This window comes from Salmo salar, chromosome ssa14 (genome assembly GCF_905237065.1).
Source record: "Salmo salar chromosome ssa14, Ssal_v3.1, whole genome shotgun sequence".
Classification (NCBI taxonomy): Eukaryota; Metazoa; Chordata; class Actinopteri; order Salmoniformes; family Salmonidae; genus Salmo; species Salmo salar.
Window position 1 is genome coordinate 3,393,509 of NC_059455.1, and position 18,909 is coordinate 3,412,417.

An 18,909-nucleotide genomic window follows, 5' to 3' on the forward strand; every position below is an offset into this window, starting at 1 on the left:
GCAGGAAAGTCAATAAGGAAGACACTAATTATCTCCATGTGACCCCCCTGCTGCACCGTGCCCATATGTGCGGTGGCCTCCCTAATCAACCATGACCCTAATGGTCGACTATCTAAGGCGTGAACGGGGAAGGGCACAGCCACGGGAACAATGGGGATCCCTAAACTATGGGCGAACGATCTATCTATAAAATTCCCAGCCGCGCCTGCATCGACGAGCGCCTTATGGTGGGAATGCGGGGAAACTCAGGAAAAGTGACATACACAAACATATGTGCAACAGAGGGCTCTGGGTCCGGAATTCTGTAAGAGGTGCGTACTGGCGGCAGAGAAGTCACTAAACTGATTTACAATTGCGCAGTTTAATAAATAAAACCACCGTAAACAGTACAAATAATCAATGGGTAAAACCCGTCACACACCAGCATAACGTGCACAAGCACTACAATAAACAATTCCGGACAGGGACATTGGGGGAACAGAGGGTTAAATACACAACATGTAATGATGGAATTGAAACCAGGTGTGTGGGAAGACAAGACAAAACAAATGGGAAATGAAAGGTGGATCGGCGATGGCTAGAAGACCGGTGACGTCGACCACCGAACGTCGCACAAACAAGGAGAGGGACCGACTTCGGAGGAAGTCGTGACAGAGTGGCAATATCGTCCTCTATTTTCCTCAGTAATTTTCCACCCAAGTTGTCAGAACCCGATGGCTTGTCATTGTTGATTAGACAACAATGATTTGTTCACTTCTTTCACACTCTTTACAGAATTCAAAATTACAATGCTTGTCTTTCATAATAAGGTCAGATATACTTGGATGTGTAGTGTCCGCTTTATTTGCTGGCATGTCATGCCTAAGTTTGTTTAGCTTGCTAATAAAAAATCATTAAAGTAATTGGCAATATCAGTGGGTTTTGTGATGAATGAGCCATCTGATTCAATGAATGATGGAGCTGAGTTTGCCTTTTTGCCCATAATTTCATTTAAGGTGCTCCAAAGCTTTTTAATATCATTCCTTATGTCATTTATCTTTGTTTCATAGTGTAGTTTCTTATTATTATTCAATTTAGTTACATGATTTCTCAATAGCAGTACGTTTGCCAATCTGTTGTGCAGCCAGACTTATTTGCCATTCCTTTTGCCTCATCCCTCTCAACCATGCCATTTTTCAATTCCTCATCAATCCACAGGGATTTAACAGTTTTTACAGTCATTTTCTTAATGGGTGCATGCTTATTAAGTAACGGGGGTAGGCAATTTCATAAATGTATCAACTGCAGCGTTTGGTTGCTCCTCATTACACACCATAGACCAACAAATATTCTTTAACTCAACAACATAGGAATGACCTCTTATACACTATATTAGGCCCAGAACTTTGGTTTTCCTAGATATGGCTATTATATTGTGATCACTACATCCTATGGATTAGCATACTGCTTTAAAGCAAATTTCTGCAGTACAATATTCTATTGGCTCTATATGAATTATTGGACAGCACCTGCCTACTTTATGTACAGATTGTAAAACATTTTCAGTTGTTTAGCTTTTTGTAAAGAAAGACATTTTCAAACCTTATCTAGTTGCGGGTGCATGGAGGATGTAAAAAACAATATTTGAAAAAAAACTCCAGCTCGCTGCCAATATTCTTACTTCAACAATTTAGTGGACTTTCTCTTTCTCTATCTCTCTCTGTCTCTCTCTTTCTCTCTCTCTACTCCTTTAGCCCAATCATGGAAGCCTTCGGCAACGCCAAGACCGTCTACAACAACAACTCTAGCCGCTTTGGGAAGTTTGTTCAACTGCACTTCTGTCAGAAGGGCAACATCCAAGGCGGTAAAATCGTGGACTGTATCCTTTACTACGCTATTAACACCCATAGTGTGGACAGAATGATGTTTTCTACATGTCCTGTTCAAGTTCCTATAGGAAATGCTCCAAACTGCTGCCAAGCACTCTTCAGTGAAGGGTTTAGGTGATGATTTATTAGTGTGCAGTGTGCTGTTCTAGTTTCAAACGTATGACAGTCTCTGTTCTGGTGAGTTAGAGAATGGGACAATCAATGACTAGGTGTAAAGATAGAAAACTCTGCTTTCTCTCTCTCTCTGGAACTATTTTCCCTCCTATTTTTTCACCCACTTTGAGGTGTCACTCTCCCTCTCTACTCTCTCCCCTCTCTTTCTCTCTCATCTGTCTGTATATTTCTCTCTCCTTTATCTTCCCCTCTTCTTTCTCTTTCTAAAAATCTATGCCAGATAATTGTCATACATGAATCTCAATGTGGAGCATCCAACTTTCTCAAGGTAATATATGCCTTAACTGCCACCTTTCTGTGCAAAGACCTCCTAGAGAAGGTAAATATTCTCTCTCTCTGTGTCTCTCTTTCTCTCTCTCTCAATCACTCTTTCCCCATTATCCCCTCTCTCTCTGCCTCTGGCAGTCGGTCGGTCGGTCTTTCGGTCTCTCAGTCTCTCTCTCTCTCTCTCGCTCTCTTTCTCTCTTTCTCACCAATGTCATTGTGTTGCTATGTGTCCTGTTGGAGGTGTGCGGTGATGGTTGTGTCCTCTGCCCTATCAGAATCGAGTTGTTAGGCAGAATCCAGGGGAAAGGAACTATCACATCTTCTATGCACTTCTGGCTGGAACCAATGCAGAACAGAGGGGTGAGTGACAATATGATACATGGGGCAAACCAAAACATAACAGAAGGGTGTAGCTATCTCTTAGTTTATTTTCTACATGGGGCAAAAAAGGCCCCCAAAGTAAGATCCAGGCACACTTTAGCATCAAAACTGAACATTGAAACCAATAATAGCCGAACTTTATAAGATCTGGTGGCCTGCCTCGCCTAAATCGGATAAAATGTTATTTGTCACATGCTTTGTAAATAACAGATGTAGACAAACAGTTAACCTCTTACATCTAGACGTTCCGCTAGCGGAACACCTGCTCCAATATCCAATGATGGGCGTGGCGCGAAATACAAACTCCTCTAAAATACAAAAACTTCAATTTTTCAAACATATGACTATTTCACAGCATTTTAAAGATAAGACTCTCCTTTATCTAACCACATTGTCCGATTTCAAAAAGGCTTTACAACGAAAGCAAAACATTAGATTATGTCAGCAGAGTACCAAGCCAGAAATAATCAGACACCCATTTTTCAAGCTAGCATATAATGTCACAAAAACCCAGAAGACAGCTAAATGCAGCACTAACCTTTTATGATCTTCATCAGATGACAACCCTAGGACATTATGTTATACAATACATGCATGTTTTGTTCAATCAAGTTCATATTTATATAAAAAACCAGCTTTTTACATTAGCATCTGACGTTCAGAACTAGCATACCCCCCGCAAACTTCCGGGGAATTCGCTAACATTTTACTAAATTACTCACGATAAACGTTCACAAAAAGCATAACAATTATTTTAAGAATTATAGATACAGACCTCCTCTATGCACTCGATATGTCCGATTTTAAAATAGCTTTTTGGTGAAAGCACATTTTGCAATATTCTAAGTACATAGCCCAGGCATCACGGGCTAGCTATTTAGACACCCGGCAAGTTTAGCACTCACCAATATCAGCTTTACTATTATAAAAGTTTCATTACCTTTTGTTGTCTTCGTCAGAATGCACTCCCAGGACTGCTACTTCAATAACAAATGTTGGTTTGGTCCAAAATAATCCATCGTTATATCCGAATAGCGGCGTTTTGTTCGTGCGTTCCAGACACTATCCGAAATGGTAAAGAAGGGTCGCGCGCATGGCACAATTCGTGACAAAAAAATTCTAAATATTCCATTACCGTACTTCGAAGCATGTCAACCACTGTTTAAAATCAATTTTTACGCCATTTTTCTCGTAGAAAAGCGATAATATTCCGACAGGGAATCTCCTTTTCGGCAAACAGAGGAAAGAATCACAAAGGCGGGGGCGGTCGGGTCACGCGCCTAAGCCCAGAGTCCCTTGATCGGCCACTTGAGAAAGGCGATAATGTGTTTCAGCCTGGGGCTGGGATGACGACATTCTGTTTTTTCCCGGGCTCTGAGCGCCTATGGACGACGTAGGAAGTGTCACGTTAGAGCAGAGATCCTTAGTAAAAGATAGAGATGGAAAAGAAGTTCAAGAAATGGTCAGACAGGCCACTTCCTGTAAAGGAATCTCTCAGGTTTTGACCTGCCATTTGAGTTCTGTTATACTCACAGACACCATTCAAACAGTTTTAGAAACTTTAGGGTGTTTTCTATCCATATGTAATAAGTATATGCATATTCTAGTTACTGGGTAGGAGTGGTAACCAGATTAAATCGGGTATGTTTTTTATCCAGCCGTGAAAATACTGCCCCCTAGCCATAACAGGTTAAATACTTACTTATGGGTATTTTTCCAACAATGCAGAGTTAACCTCTTGGGGCTATGTGGGACGCTAGCGTGCCACCCGTGGTGCACCCTATCAACAGCAGGTGCATTTCAAGAGCGGCAAATTTGAAACCAAATAAATGTCAAAATTCAAATTTTTCTAACATACAACTATCTTACACCCTTTGAAAGATAAACATCTCCTTAACCTGTTAGGGCTAGGGGGCAGCATTTGCACGTCTGGATAAAAAAATGTACCCGATTTAATCTGGTTACTAATCCTACCCAGTAACTAGAATATGCATGTACTTATTATATATGGATAGAAAACACTCTAAAGTTTCTAAAACTGTTTGAATGGTGTCTGTGAGTATAACAGAACTCATTTGGCAGGCAAAACCCCGAGACATTTTCTGACAGGAAGTGGATACCTGATGTGTTGTATTACCTTTAAACCTATCCCATTGAAAAACACAGGGGCTGAGGAATATTTTGGCACTTCCTATTGCTTCCACTAGATGTCACCAGCCTTTACAAAGTGTTTTGAGTCTTCTGGAGGGAGATCTGACCGAACAAGAGCCATGGAACGATGATGTCCCATTAGACACCTGGCGCGAGTTCATGTTGGGTACCCTCGTTCCAATACGTTATAAAGAGTATGCATTCGTCCACCTTGAATATTATTCATGTTCTGGTTAAAAAAGGCCCTAATGATTTATGCTATACAACGTTTGACATGTTTGAACGAACGTAAATATATTTTTCCCCTCGTTCATGACGAGAAGTCCGGCTGGCTTAGATCATGTGCTAACAAGACGGAGATTTTTGGACATAAATGATGAGCTTTTTTGAACAAAACTACATTCGTTATGGACCTGTGATACCTGGAAGTGACATCTGATGAAGAGAATCAAAGGTAATGGATTATTTACATAGTATTTTCGATTTTAGATCTCCCCAACATGACGTCTAGTCTGTATCGCAACGCGTATTTTTCTGGGCGCAGTGCTCAGATTATTGCAAAGTGTGATTTCCCAGTAAGGTTATTTTTAAATCTGGCAAGTTGATTGCGTTCAAGAGATGTAAATCTATAATTCTTTAAATGACAATATAATATTTTACCAATGTTTTCTAATTTTAATTATTTAATTTGTGACGCTGACTTGACTGCCGGTTATTGGAGGGAAACGATTTCCTCAACATCAATGCCATAGTAAAACGCTGTTTTTGGATATAAATATGAACTTGATAGAACTAAAAATGCATGCATTGTCTAACATAATGTCCTAGGAGTGTCATCTGATGGAGATTGTAAAAGGTTAGTGCATCATTTTAGCTGGTTTTATGGTTTTGGTGACCCTGTCTTTGAATTGACAAAACATTACACACAACTCTTGTAAATGTACTGTCCTAACTTACTCTAAATTTATGCTTTCGCCGTAAAACCTTTTTGAAATCGTAAAACGTGGTTAGATTAAGGAGATGTTTATCTTTCAAAGGGTGTAAAATAGTTGTATGTTTGAAAAATTTGAATTTTGACATTTATTTGGATTCAAATTTGTCGCTCTTGAAATGCACCTGCTGTTGATGGAGTGCACCACGGGTGGCACTCTAGCGTCCCACCTAGCCCATAGAGGTTAATCTAACCACGTTGTCCGATTTCAAAAAGGTTTTACGGCGAAAGCATAAAGTTAGATTTTGTTAGGAGAGTACATTGACAATAGCTGTGTGTAATGTTTTGTCAATTCAAAGACAGGCGTCACCAAAACCATAAAACCAGCTAAAATGATGCACTAACCTTTGACAATCTCCATCAGATGACACTCCTAGGACATTAAGTTCATATTTATATCCAAAAACAGTGTTTTACTATGGCGTTGATGTTCAGGAAATCGTTTCCCTTCAATAACCGGCAGTCAAGTCAGCACCACAAATTAAATAATTAAAATTAGAAAACATTGGTAAAATATTATATTGTCATTTAAAGAATTATAGATTTACATCTCTTGAACGCAATCGACTTGCCAGATTTAAAAATAACCTTACTGGGAAATCACACTTTGCAATAATCTGAGCACTCCGCCCAGAAAAATACGCTTTGCGATACAGACTAGGCGCCATGTTGGAGAGATCTAAAATCGAAAATACTATGTAAATAATCCATTACATTTGATTCTCTTCATCAGATGTCACTTCCAGGAATCCCATGTCCATAACGAATGTAGTTTTGTTAAAAAAAGCTCATCATTTATGTCCAAAAAGCTCCGTGTTGTTAGCACATGATCTAAGCCCGCCGGACTTCACTTCATGAACGAGGGGAAAAAATATATTTACGTTCGTTCAAACATGTCAAACGTTGTATAGCATAAATCATTAGTGCCTTTTTTAACCAGAACATGAATAATATTCAAGGTGGACGAATGCATTCTCTTTTAAAACGTATTGGAACGAGGGTACCCAACATGACCTCGCGCGCCAGAGTCTAATAGGACATCACCGTTCCAAGGCTCTTGTTCGGTCAGATCTCACAGTAGAAGACTCAAAACACTTTGTAAAGGCTGGTGACATCTAGTGGAAGCAATAGGAAGTGCCAAAACATTAATCAGCCCCTGTGTGTTTCAATGGCATAGGCTTAAAGGTAATTCAACACATCAGGTATCCACTTCCTGTCAGAATCTGTCTCAGGGTTTTGCCTGCCAAATGAGTTCTGTTATACTCACAGACACCATTCAAACAGTTTTAGAAACTTTAGGGTGTTTTCTATCCATATATAATAAGTATATGCATATTCTAGTTACTGGGTAGGATTAGTAACCAGATTAAATCGGGTACGTTTTTTTATCCAGCCGTGAAAATACTGCCCCCTAGCCCCAACAGGTTAAAGATTATTCAATTCCATAAAAAAATTGAAATAGTGACACGAGGAATAAATACACAGTGAATAACAATACCAAGTAAAAATAACATGGTTATATAAGGGGGGAGTGTGAAATTGTGTGTGAGTGTCTGTGACATCATTATGTGTGTGTGTGTGTGTGTGTGTGTGTGTGTGTGTGTGTGTGTGTGTGTGTGTGTGTGTGTGTGTGTGTGTGTGTGTGTGTGTGTGTGTGTGTGTGTGTGTGTGTGTGTGCATAGTCAGTGCAAGGTAGCAAGAGAGTTAGTGCAAAAAAGGGTCAATGCAGGTTAGTCCGAGTAGCCATTTGATTAGCTTAGCAGTCTTGTTTAGCAGTCTTATGGCTTGGAAGTAGAAGCTGTTCAGGGTCCTGTCGGTTCCAGACTTGGTGCACTGGTACTGCTTGCCGAGTGGTAGCAGAGAGAACAGTCTATGGCTTGGGGGGCTGGAGTCCTGGATGGCAAGGAGCTCCGTACTCACCACCCTCTGTAGCGCCTTGCGGTCAGGTGCCTTGCAGTTGTCGTACCAAACGATGATGCAGCCAGTCAAGATGCTCTCAATGGTGCAGCTGTAGAACTTTTGAGGATTTGAGGGCCCATGCGAAATCTTTTCAGTGTCCTGAGGGGGAAGATGCGCTGTAGTGCCCTCTTCACAACTGTGTGGGTGTGTGTGGACCATGTTAATTCCTTAGTGATGTGGACACCGAGGAAGTTGAAGCTATCAATCCTGCTCCACTACAGCCCCATCGATGTGGATGGGGGCGTGCTCGCCCCTCCGTTTCCTGTAGTCCACAATCAGCTCCTTTGTCTTGCTGATGTTGAGGGAAAGGTTGTTGTCCTGGCACCACACTACCAGGTCTCTGACCTCCTCCCTATAGGATGCCTTATCGTTGTCAATGATCAGTCTTACCACCATCGTGTTGTCAGAAAACTTGACGATGGTGTTTGAGCCGTGCATGGCCACGCAGTCGTGGGTGAACAGGGAGTACAGGAGGGGACTAAGAACACACCTCTGATGGGGCCCCCAGCTTGGCAAATATGTTGTTGCCTAGCCTCACTACCTGGAGGCGGCCGTCAGGAAGACCAGGATACAGTTCCAGAGGGAGGTGTTTAGTCCCAGGGTCCTGAGCTTGGTGATGAGCTTGGAGGGGACTATGGCGTTGAATTCTTAGCTGTAGTCAATTAACAGCATTCTTACATAGGTATTTATTTTGTCCAGGTGGGTGAGGGCAGTGTGGAGTGCAATAGAGATTGTGTCATCTGTTTGGGCATTATGCGAATTGGAGTGGGTCCAAGGTGTCTGGGATGATGGTGTTCATGTGAGCCATGATCAGCCTTTCAAAGCATTTCATGCTACATATGTAGATATGTGTTTCTCCTACAGTGGTTCTTCCTTTAAAAGTTTTGAGCTTATGCCGCGACCATTTGTGGTAGATGGTGGCATTCTGTCATTGCACAACACTATCACAAGGGGGAGGTAGAACGCTCTATCGGTAGTCTAAACTGCGGCAATTAATGGAGGCATTTTCAGTCTGAGAGTCTCTCCTCTGGAACTAGAGTCCTGCATCAGGCAACAACAAAAAAAACTGTTGATTGCCCTTGAGTTAAGAGAGAACTTGGGTAAATAGAATGGGGGAATTTTACTTGACATGTGGACTGACGATTTTCGTAAAATAGGCATGGTGGGCTTTTGGTTTCTCTCCCTCTTAAAAAAACAGAAATAAATCATTCTAAGTAACAAACTGGCTTTATTTACAAATTAGTAAGAATGTCTCACCCCATGTTCAAGAATGGCCTTTTTCCCTTTATTCAGATTACAATTGCTCGGTTATTTGAAACGAAGCCATAGAAAGTTGGTTGCAATTTCAGTAGAGAAAAAAAAGTAAGGAACTTGTCTGTCGGCCCTGCATTAAAGACCAAAATTGGTTAAAGAAAATTGGGATAAATAAAAATATATACCAGTTTCATTTAAGGACCAAAAAATTGACAGCTGTGCCATATAGACTGCAAAATAGTTGGGAAGCGATTTTTGATGTATCAATTCCATGGCACGTGGTTTATGAATTGACACGCAATTTTCCATTCCTCCTGAAAGCCCTAATATTAAAAACAGCCAAATGTATTCTCTCCGTCACCCACAGGCACTTTAAACATTTGGATAATAAAGCATTTAAAGGCTGACATTGGTGGATTTTAATACTTCTGACAACCAAAATTCTAACTCCACCCATAACTTTTGGACTTTTAAACATTCCCAGAAGGCATGGATTATTATAACCTACTGCAGGCCTAAAACCTATGGGTGCAAACAACGTTTCCATGATGGGCTATTAGCAGGATAATAGACACTTCAACCTTTCCAAAAGGATAGCTCGGCTAGGTGTGAACAAAAATCCCCACAACTTGTAATGTATTAAGTACTCTAAAGTTTTACATTTGTAACTACAAACATCATGCAACCGCAAAAAGTCAGGTAAAGCATATACTGATCAGTATTTCTTCATCAACATCTTTATGCTTTCATTATTAAAATAATGATAAAAATACTCTTTCAAAATGCAGATGTTTATTTCAACTATCAGCAATAGACTCTTCCCGAGTTTAGGGATTTTAAATATATTAATGGATCCATAATGAATTATTATAGGAATAAATATCACTGAATGACATAGCATGGGGACTGGTCTTGAGAAATCAATCATGGGCCTATTTATATAATGAATATGAATTCGGAGGGCAGAAATTATTAAATATTAAAGCATTGAGACCTCTCACTAAAGTCGTCAGTCATACAAAAGTTATACTTAAATCCAAACTGGTTTTGCAACACGCCATGTTCTTTGTTTGAATCATTGGGTCGAAACTACAGAACAGTACAAAACAAGAGAACACATATGGTTAATGTTCTGAAAAATAATATATATATATATATATATATATATATATATATATATATATATATATATATATATACAGTGAGGGAAAAAAGTATTTGATCCCCTGCTGATTTTGTACGTTTGCCCACTGACAGAGAAATGATCAGTCTATAATTTTAATGGTAGGTTTATTTGAACAGTGAGAGACAGAATAACAACAACAAAAATCCTGAAAAACGCATGTCAAAAATGTTATAAATTTATTTGCATTTTAATGAGGGAAGTAAGTATTTCTGGCTCCCAGGTGTCTTTTATACAGATAACAAGCTGAGATTAGGAGCACACTCTTAAAGGGAGTGCTCCTAATCTCAGTTTGTTACCTGAATAAAAGACACCTGTCCACAGAAGCAATCAATCAATCAGATTCCAAACTTTCCACCATGGCCAAGACCAAACAGCTCTCCAAGGATGTCAGGGACAAGATTGTAGACCTACACAAGGCAGGAATGGGCTACAAGACCATCGCCAAGCAGCTTGGTGAGAAGGTGACAACAGTTGGTGCGATTATTTGCAAATGGAAGAAACACAAAAGAACTGTCAATCTCCCTCGGCCTGGGGCTCCATGCAAGATCTCATATCGTGGAGTTGCAGTGATCATGAGAACGGTGAGGAATCAGCCCAGAAGTACACGGGAGGATCTTGTCAATGATCTCAAGGCAGCTGGCACCATAGTCACCAAGAAAACAATTGGTAACAAACTACGCCGTGAAGGACTGCTCAAGAAAGCAGATATACATGCCCATCTGAAGTTTGCCAATGAACATCTGAATGATTCAGAGGACAACTGGGGGAAAGTGTTGTGGTCAGATGAGACCAAAATGGAGCTCTTTGGCATCAACTCAACTCGCTGTGTTTGGAGGAGGAGGAATGCTGCCTATGACCCCAAGAACACCATCCCCACCGTCAAACATGGAGGTGGAAACATTATGCTTTGGGGGTGTTTTTCTGCTAAGGGGACAGGACAACTTCACCGCATCAAAGGAACGATGGACAGGGCCATGTACCGTCAAATCTTGGGTGAGAACCTCCTTCCCTCAGCCAGAGCATTGAAAATGGGTCGTGGATGGGTATTCCCGCATGACAATGACCCAAAACACACGGCCAAGGCAACAAAGGAGTGGCTCAAGAAGAAGCACATTAAGGTCCTGGAGTGGCCTAGCCAGTCTCCAGACCTTAATCCCATAGAAAATCTGTGGAGGGAGCTGAAGGTTCGAGTTGCCAAACGTCAGCCTCGAAACCTTAATGACTTGGAAAAGATCTGCAAAGAGGAGTGGGACAAAATCCCTCCTGAGATGTGTGCAAACCTGGTGGCCAACTACAAGAAACTTCTGACCTCTGATTGCCAACAAGGGTTTTGCCACCAAGTACTAAGTCATGTTTTGCAGAGGGATCAAATACTTATTTCCCTCATTAAAATGCAAATGAATTTATAACATTTTTGACATGCGTTTTTCTGGAATTTTTTGTTGTTATTCTGTCTCTCACTGTTCAAATAAACCTACCATTGAAATTATAGACTGATCATTTCTCTGTCAGTGGGCAAATGTACAAAATCAGCAGGGGATCAAATACTTTTTTACCTCACTGTATATATATAAAATGTCTTACAGAGCTTTTCCATAAGTCCACTCAAGTTTCTTCAACTGTCTTCTCACTGTGATTAGACTGATGTTAATGTTGTGCGGTGATGCCAGCAGATTCCAGATTGCCTTTGCCGAGATCGCTCATCATCTTCAACCATCCTCGATGGCTTAAATAGTTCCACTGGAAATGGAATAGCACTGTAGATGCTGTGTTTTTGGTTGTTGGTCAATATTAAAAACAGTCAAATGCATTTGTGAATTCAATCACTTTATTGTTTAATTATTTAAGGCTCCTTTCTCTTCTCTGTGCTGAAGTTATTTTCAGAATAAAGTAGGCTAATGAAGGCAACACATTGTTGCTTACTGGAACACCCAAAGTGTGGTCAACTATTTCAGCACCGTTTCGTGCTGTTAGGATTTGTTTTTATTTTTTTGCTCTTCACTCGCAGTCACTTAGTAGCCTACTCCCGACCGGTCACATTGTACAGCGCCAACTTTTGAAAGCCAGTCACTGCTTCCCCCCCAACCCCATATTAACAAAACGTATTCTCCTATTTTCTTCTCGCTAAATAAAAGGTACTGTCATTGCCCAGATACTTCCCACCTTTCCCTCAGCTATACATCCATGGCTCTTCCTACAACATCTGCCTCCATCTAATCCTTGTTTAGTGTTACTGAATCAGGCACTGTCTGTCAAATGTATCATTTTTCATTTTTCTTGGAATAGTAACACCATTATATTAATCAAATTAATTAAGCTACATTTCTTAAAATAAATCCTGTATACTATGTTCTTACAGAAAAAGGTTTAAAATCTTCTAGTACAGCCAATATTAAAAACAGTCCAATTCTTCTCAAAGATGCCCTCTGGTGGTCAAACTAGCACTAACTAGCATTAATGACAACAATGGTATGACACTTACAGTAAATAACATGCCATAGAATTCTGCGGCAGCGCGCAAGCTGTGCTGCAGTACGACGCAACTTTTAAAGGAAGAACCACTGTATTTCATTTTAGGAGAAACACTGTTCTATTAAACAATCACAGCAATTACACTTTTAACCCATTAATGAGTCTTTCTTTTTTCCATGACAGAGGCCTTCAGTTTTTCCCCACCAGAGAATTACTACTACCTAAAGCAATCTGGCTGTGTGGCAGACAAGACAATCAACGACAAAGGCACTTTTCAGGACGTACTGGTATGGCCCTGCCATCTATATCAATGGTTATTGTTGATGATACAGTTCAGGGCATTCAAAAGTTACTTTACAAAATGCCTTGCTGCAGCAAGCGGTACATTTTTAACCAAACATTCGTGAGGTGATGCCAAGCGCCAAGTTCATTAGCAATCATCTAACAATAACCCATACATTTAAATACATTTCTGAAATATGCCCATGGCAATGTTACATCCCCATTGAAGCAAATGTCATTTTTTGGCTAATATACAGTACTTTTTTTGTTCACTTTTTATTGCCCAGAACTGTTGTACAAATTGACATTAGTGGAATTACAATTGAAAAGGTCAATGACAGGGTCTTGCCACAGGCTCTTACAGCTGCACCTCATACCATAGAGACACTAAAGCACCAGATTCCACTTATAGTGGTTTGGATTCAACTTTACTTGGTTTGTACAGGGATATGGTAATGAATTGAATTAAATTGTGTCTGGACAGATTGAATATATGGGAAAACTAGGAGATATTGTGTTCGAAATATTTTCTTGGGGGCACAACTGCCTTTTTTTGGCAGCATCAACATTCTGTTCATTTGTGTTGTTTTCCATCCCAGAACGCAATGCGGACCATGCAGTTCACAGAGGAGAATATCTGGGAGATACTTCGGCTCCTGGCGGGAATTCTTCATGCCGGGAATATCGAGTTTATGACGGCCGGAGGAGCTCAGGTCTCTTCCAAAACAGGTTAATGTCTCTCCTCTCTTCTCTCCTTCCTCTCCTCCTCATGTTCCCCCTTTTCCTTGATACGCTACTTTCCTTGAGATTCTCCCTATCCCTGTCCTAGTTCTGGGTTGTCCAAGTTTAAGAACTGCGCTGAGATTAGCTCTCCCCTATGCCTTAGCGCTAGGGTAACCTTAACCTTTTGCCTCAGCTAAACAATAATATTCTGCCTAGTGCCCACAAAGCTTTGAAATGTGATATGTAATGAACACACTCGTATATCAACCTCAACTGTCATAACAAGATTGGCGTTTAGAAATAACCTTTATTTAATCACATTATGAATAAATGCATCTAGAGCAGTGGTCACCAACCTTTTCTGAGTCAAGATACTTTCGCAGTCAAATAAGATCTACCACTTAGATTATTTAAAAAAAAAATGATTTAAAAAATATAACATTAACCCAATAAAAACAGTTCTGTAGGAATGAGGTTTGTGCAGTAGGCCTAATACATTATCACAGCATATTGGATATATGCCTGGCCTGACCATATTGTTCTTCTCAGAACATATTATACACTGCTCAAAAAAATAAAGGGAACACTTAAACAACACAATGTAACTCCAAGTCAATCACACTTCTGTGAAATCAAACTGTCCACTTAGGAAGCAACACTGATTGACAATACATTTCACATGCTGTTGTGCAAATGGAATAGACAACAGGTGGAAATTATAGGCAATTAGCAAGACACCCCCAATAAAGGAGTGGTTCTGCAGGTGGGGACCACAGACCACTTCTAAGTTCCTATGCTTCCTGGCTGATGTTTTGGTCACTTTTGAATGCTGCCGGTGCTTTCACTCTAGTGGTAGCATGACACGGAGTCTACAACCCACACAAGTGGCTCAGGTAGTGCAGCTCATCCAGGATGGCACATCAATGCGAGCTGTGGCAAGAAGGTTTGCTGTGTCTGTCAGCGTAGTGTCCAGAGCATGGAGGCGCTACCAGGAGACAGGCCAGTACATCAGGAGACGTGGAGGAGGCCGTAGGAGGGCAACAACCCAGCAGCAGGACCGCTACCTCCGCCTTTGTGCAAGGAGGAGCAGGAGAAGCACTGCCAGAGCCCTGCAAAATGACCTCCAGCAGGCCACAAATGTGCATGTGTCTGCTCAAACGGTCAGAAACAGACTGCATGAGGGTGGTATGAGGGCCCGACGTCCACAGGTGGGGGTTGTGCTTACAGCCCAACACCGTGCAGGACGTTTGGCATTTGCCAGAGAACACCAAGATTGGCAAATTCGCCACTGGCGCCCTGTGCTCTTCACAGATGAAAGCAGGTTCACACTGAGCACATGTGACAGACGTGACAGAGTCTGGAGACGCCGTGGAGAATGTTCTGCTGCCTGCAACATCCTCCAGCATGACCGGTTTGGCAGTGGGTCAGTCATGGTGTGGGGTGGCATTTCTTTGGGGGGCCGCACAGCCCTCCATGTGCTCGCCAGAGGTAGCCTGACTGCCATTAGGTACCGAGATGAGATCCTCAGATCCCTTGTGAGACCATATGCTGGTGCGGTTGGCCCTGGGTTCCTCCTAATGCAAGACAATGCTAGACCTCATGTGGCTGGAGTGTGTCAGCAGTTCCTGCAAGAGGAAGGCATTGATGCTATGGACTGGCCCGCCCATTCCCCAGACCTGAATCCAATTGAGCACATCTGGGACATCATGTCTCGCTCCATCCACCAACGCCACGTTGCACCACAGACTGTCCAGGAGTTGGCGGATGCTTTAGTCCAGATCTGGGAGGAGATCCCTCAGGAGACCATCCGCCACCTCATCAGGAGCATGCCCAGGCGTTGTAGGGAGGTCATACAGGCACTTGTAGGCCACACACACTACTGAGCCTCATTTTGACTTGTTTAAAGGACATTACATCAAAGTTGGATCAGCCTGTAGTGTGGTTTTCCACTTTAATTTTGAGTGTGACTCCAAATCCAGACCTCCATGGGTTGATAAATTGGATTTCCATTGATTATTTTTGTGTGATTTTGTTGTCAGCACATTCAACTATGTAAAGAAAAAAGTATTTAATAAGATTATTTCTTTCATTCAGCTCTAGAATGTGTTGTTTAAGTGTTCCCTTTATTTTTTTGAGCAGTATATTTCAAAACTCGAGCTTTGATTAAAAAAAAATCAGTTGGTGTAGCATTTGCGTGGCACAACTGAGCATAAGTTGAAATAATTAGCTTTTTTATTTTACTGGACTGATGGTACCTGAATATGATGGTCATGGTGCTTTCAAGACAACTTGGAACTCAGAAAAGACACAAGGTCAAATCATGATGTCAGTGATCTTCAGGAAGGAAAGTCAGAGCTCTAGAAAGATGCCTGAGTTTCCGGACTTGGAATTCCGAGTTAGATGACCGTTCAAAACGATTTTTCCCAGTCAGATCTAGTTTTTTTCAGAGTTCCCAGTTGTTTTGAACATGGCGTTAGTCTCAGTGGAGGGAGGGAGGGAGGGAGGGAGGGAGGGAGGGAGGGAGGGAGGGAGGGAGGGAGGGAGGGAGGGCAGCAGAGGGTCCGCCCTCTGGTTCAAAATGGGAACACTTTGATTACCCGGTGAGCACGGTTTTGGAATCAAGTGAACTTAACGCCATCAACGCAACACACACAAACAAAAAAAGGAGTGCAAGCCTTGATCATTGGCTTTTCTACAGAAATGTTTGGGGTTCGACTAGGAATGCCTTGAAGATCAACCAGGTTGGTGACCACTGATCTAGAGGGGCATAGACTGACATCAAATCAAATTTTATTGGTCACATACACATGGTTAGCAGATGTTATTGCGAGTGTAGCGAAATGCTTGATGACAGCACAGCAAAGGATATCTATTGTACAGTACTTATTACACCCCCACATCCCTTTTCCAAAATACCACTGTCTGTGTGTCTGTAGCACTGGGCAGGACAGCGGACCTCCTGGGCCTGAACTCAGAACATCTGGCCGAGGTGCTGACCCACAAGTCCTTGATCCTACGGGGTGAGGAGATCTGCACGCCGCTCACCGTAGAACAGGTAACCTAACCATGATGACAGAGGGCACCAGTTGACCCCATTGTTTAACCTCTCTAGGGTAGGTGGCACCAAATCGTCCCACCTACGTAACAGCCAGTGTAATCCCGTGGCGCGTTATTCAAAAACCTAAAAAATGCTAAAACTTCAATTTTTCAAACATATGACTATTTTACACCATTTTAAAGACAAGACTCTCGTTAATCTAACCACACTGTCCGATTTCAAAAAGGCTTTACAACGAAAGCAAAACATTAGATTATGTCAGCAGAGTACCCAGCCAGAAATAATCAGACACCCATTTTTCAAGCTAGCATATAATGTCACATAAACCCAAACCACAGCTAAATGCAGCACTAACCTTTGATGATCTTCATCAGATGACAACCCTAGGACATTATGTTATACAATACATGCATGTTTTGTTCAATCAAGTTCATATTTATATCAAAAACCAGCTTTTTACATTAGCATGTGACTAGCATTCCCACCGAACACTGCCGGTGAATTTACTAAATTACTCACGATAAACGTTCACAAAAAGCATAACAATTATTTTAAGAATTATAGATACAGAACTCCTCTATGCACTCGATATGTCCGATTTTAAAATAGCTTTTCGGTGAAAGCACATTTTGCAATATTCTCAGTAGATAGCCCGGCATCACAGGGCTAGCTATTTAGACACCCAGCAAGTTTAGCACTCACCAAAGTCAGATTTACTATAAGAAAAATGTTATTACCTTTGCTGTCTTCGTCAGAATGCACTCCCAGGACTTCTACTTCAATAACAAATGTTGGTTTGGTTCAAAATAATCCATAGTTATAGCCAAACAGCGGCGTTTTGTTCGTGCGTTCAAGACACTATCCGAAAGGGTAAATAAGGGTGACGAGCATGGCGCAATTCGTGCCAAAAAATTCTAAATATTCCATTACCGTACTTCGAAGCATGTCAACCGCTGTTTAAAATCAATTTTTATGCCATTTTTCTCATAAAAAGCGATAATATTCCGACCGGGAATCTGCGTTTAGGTAAACAGACGAAAGAAAATAAAGCATGGGGTCGACTCGGGCACGCGCCTAAGCCCATAGTACTCTGATCGGCCACTTGTCAAAAGCGATAATGTGTTTCAGCCAGAGGCTGCCTCGATATCGTTCAGCTTTTTCCCGGGCTCTGAGAGCCTATGGGAGCCGTAGGAAGTGTCACGTTAGAGCAAAGATCCTCAGTCTTCAATAAAAAGAGCCAAGATGAAACACAACTTGTCAGACAGGCCACTTCCTGCATGGAATCTTCTCAGGTTTTGGCCTGCCATTTGAGTTCTGTTATACTCACAGACACCATTCAAACAGTTTTAGAAACTTTAGGGTGTTTTCTATCCAAAGCCAATAATTATATGCATATTCTAGTTACTGGGCAGGAGTAGTAACCAGATTAAATCGGGTACGTTTTTTATCCGGCCGTGTCAATACTGCCCCCTAGCCCTAACAGGTTAACATCAGGTAGTGGCTTCACTCATTTGCGACACTAATCCCTCGACACATTCTGCCCTAATGTCAACACCTGACATTAGGGCAGAAAAGATAGGCCAGGGGCATGAGTTATGCCATAGGGAAACATTTAGGGCTGGTGTTTCATAGTCAATGGCGCCTGCCTAACTGTAAGGCTAGCCACCAACTTTGTGAAAAAATACGTTTCAAAGTCAATGGTGGCTTATCTCTACCTCGTTTACATAGGTCCTGCTAGACAAAACAAAGCATTCATTGTCTCTTACAGTTATGTGTGACCGCCGTTGTTGTTGTCAGCTTTTGAAGGCTGGGTGTGTATTGGCCACTGACCCTGAACCATTTACCCTTGCATGACCTGGGTTGTGTTGACTAGGCACTAAACTTAAAAAAATGTAAAACATTTGCAAAAGAAAACATAACATACAGTTTAGTCCCTCACTGTTTCACCTCGTTGTCTTGCATTTGGTGCCTAATGAACCCCACCCCTATCATGTGTCTGATTTAATCTCTAAAGCTAGGAGTGTAGCTGACCAGGCTAATCACATTTGATGCTGATTCAGCAGATATGGTCAGCAGATAAACAGGAGACACAACTAGTGCCAGACTGGATTATCACAAATTACATTGCCACAAGCAGCACCGC

At 41.5% G+C, this 18,909-nt stretch overlaps 1 protein-coding gene across 3 annotated transcripts in view; it reads left to right on the forward strand.

Moving 5' to 3' along the window:
* Window positions 1–18,909, forward strand: part of myo10 (myosin X) — a 299,501-nt gene that overhangs the window by 189,312 nt on the left and 91,280 nt on the right. For all 3 annotated transcript variants that reach the window (XM_045693795.1, XM_045693796.1, XM_045693797.1), the window contains 6 exons: window positions 1,734–1,858; window positions 2,348–2,361; window positions 2,585–2,669; window positions 12,887–12,990; window positions 13,585–13,714; window positions 16,645–16,763. In XM_045693795.1, the coding sequence (XP_045549751.1) occupies window positions 1,734–1,858; window positions 2,348–2,361; window positions 2,585–2,669; window positions 12,887–12,990; window positions 13,585–13,714; window positions 16,645–16,763 (577 nt within the window). The remainder of the gene's footprint in view (window positions 1–1,733; window positions 1,859–2,347; window positions 2,362–2,584; window positions 2,670–12,886; window positions 12,991–13,584; window positions 13,715–16,644; window positions 16,764–18,909) is intronic.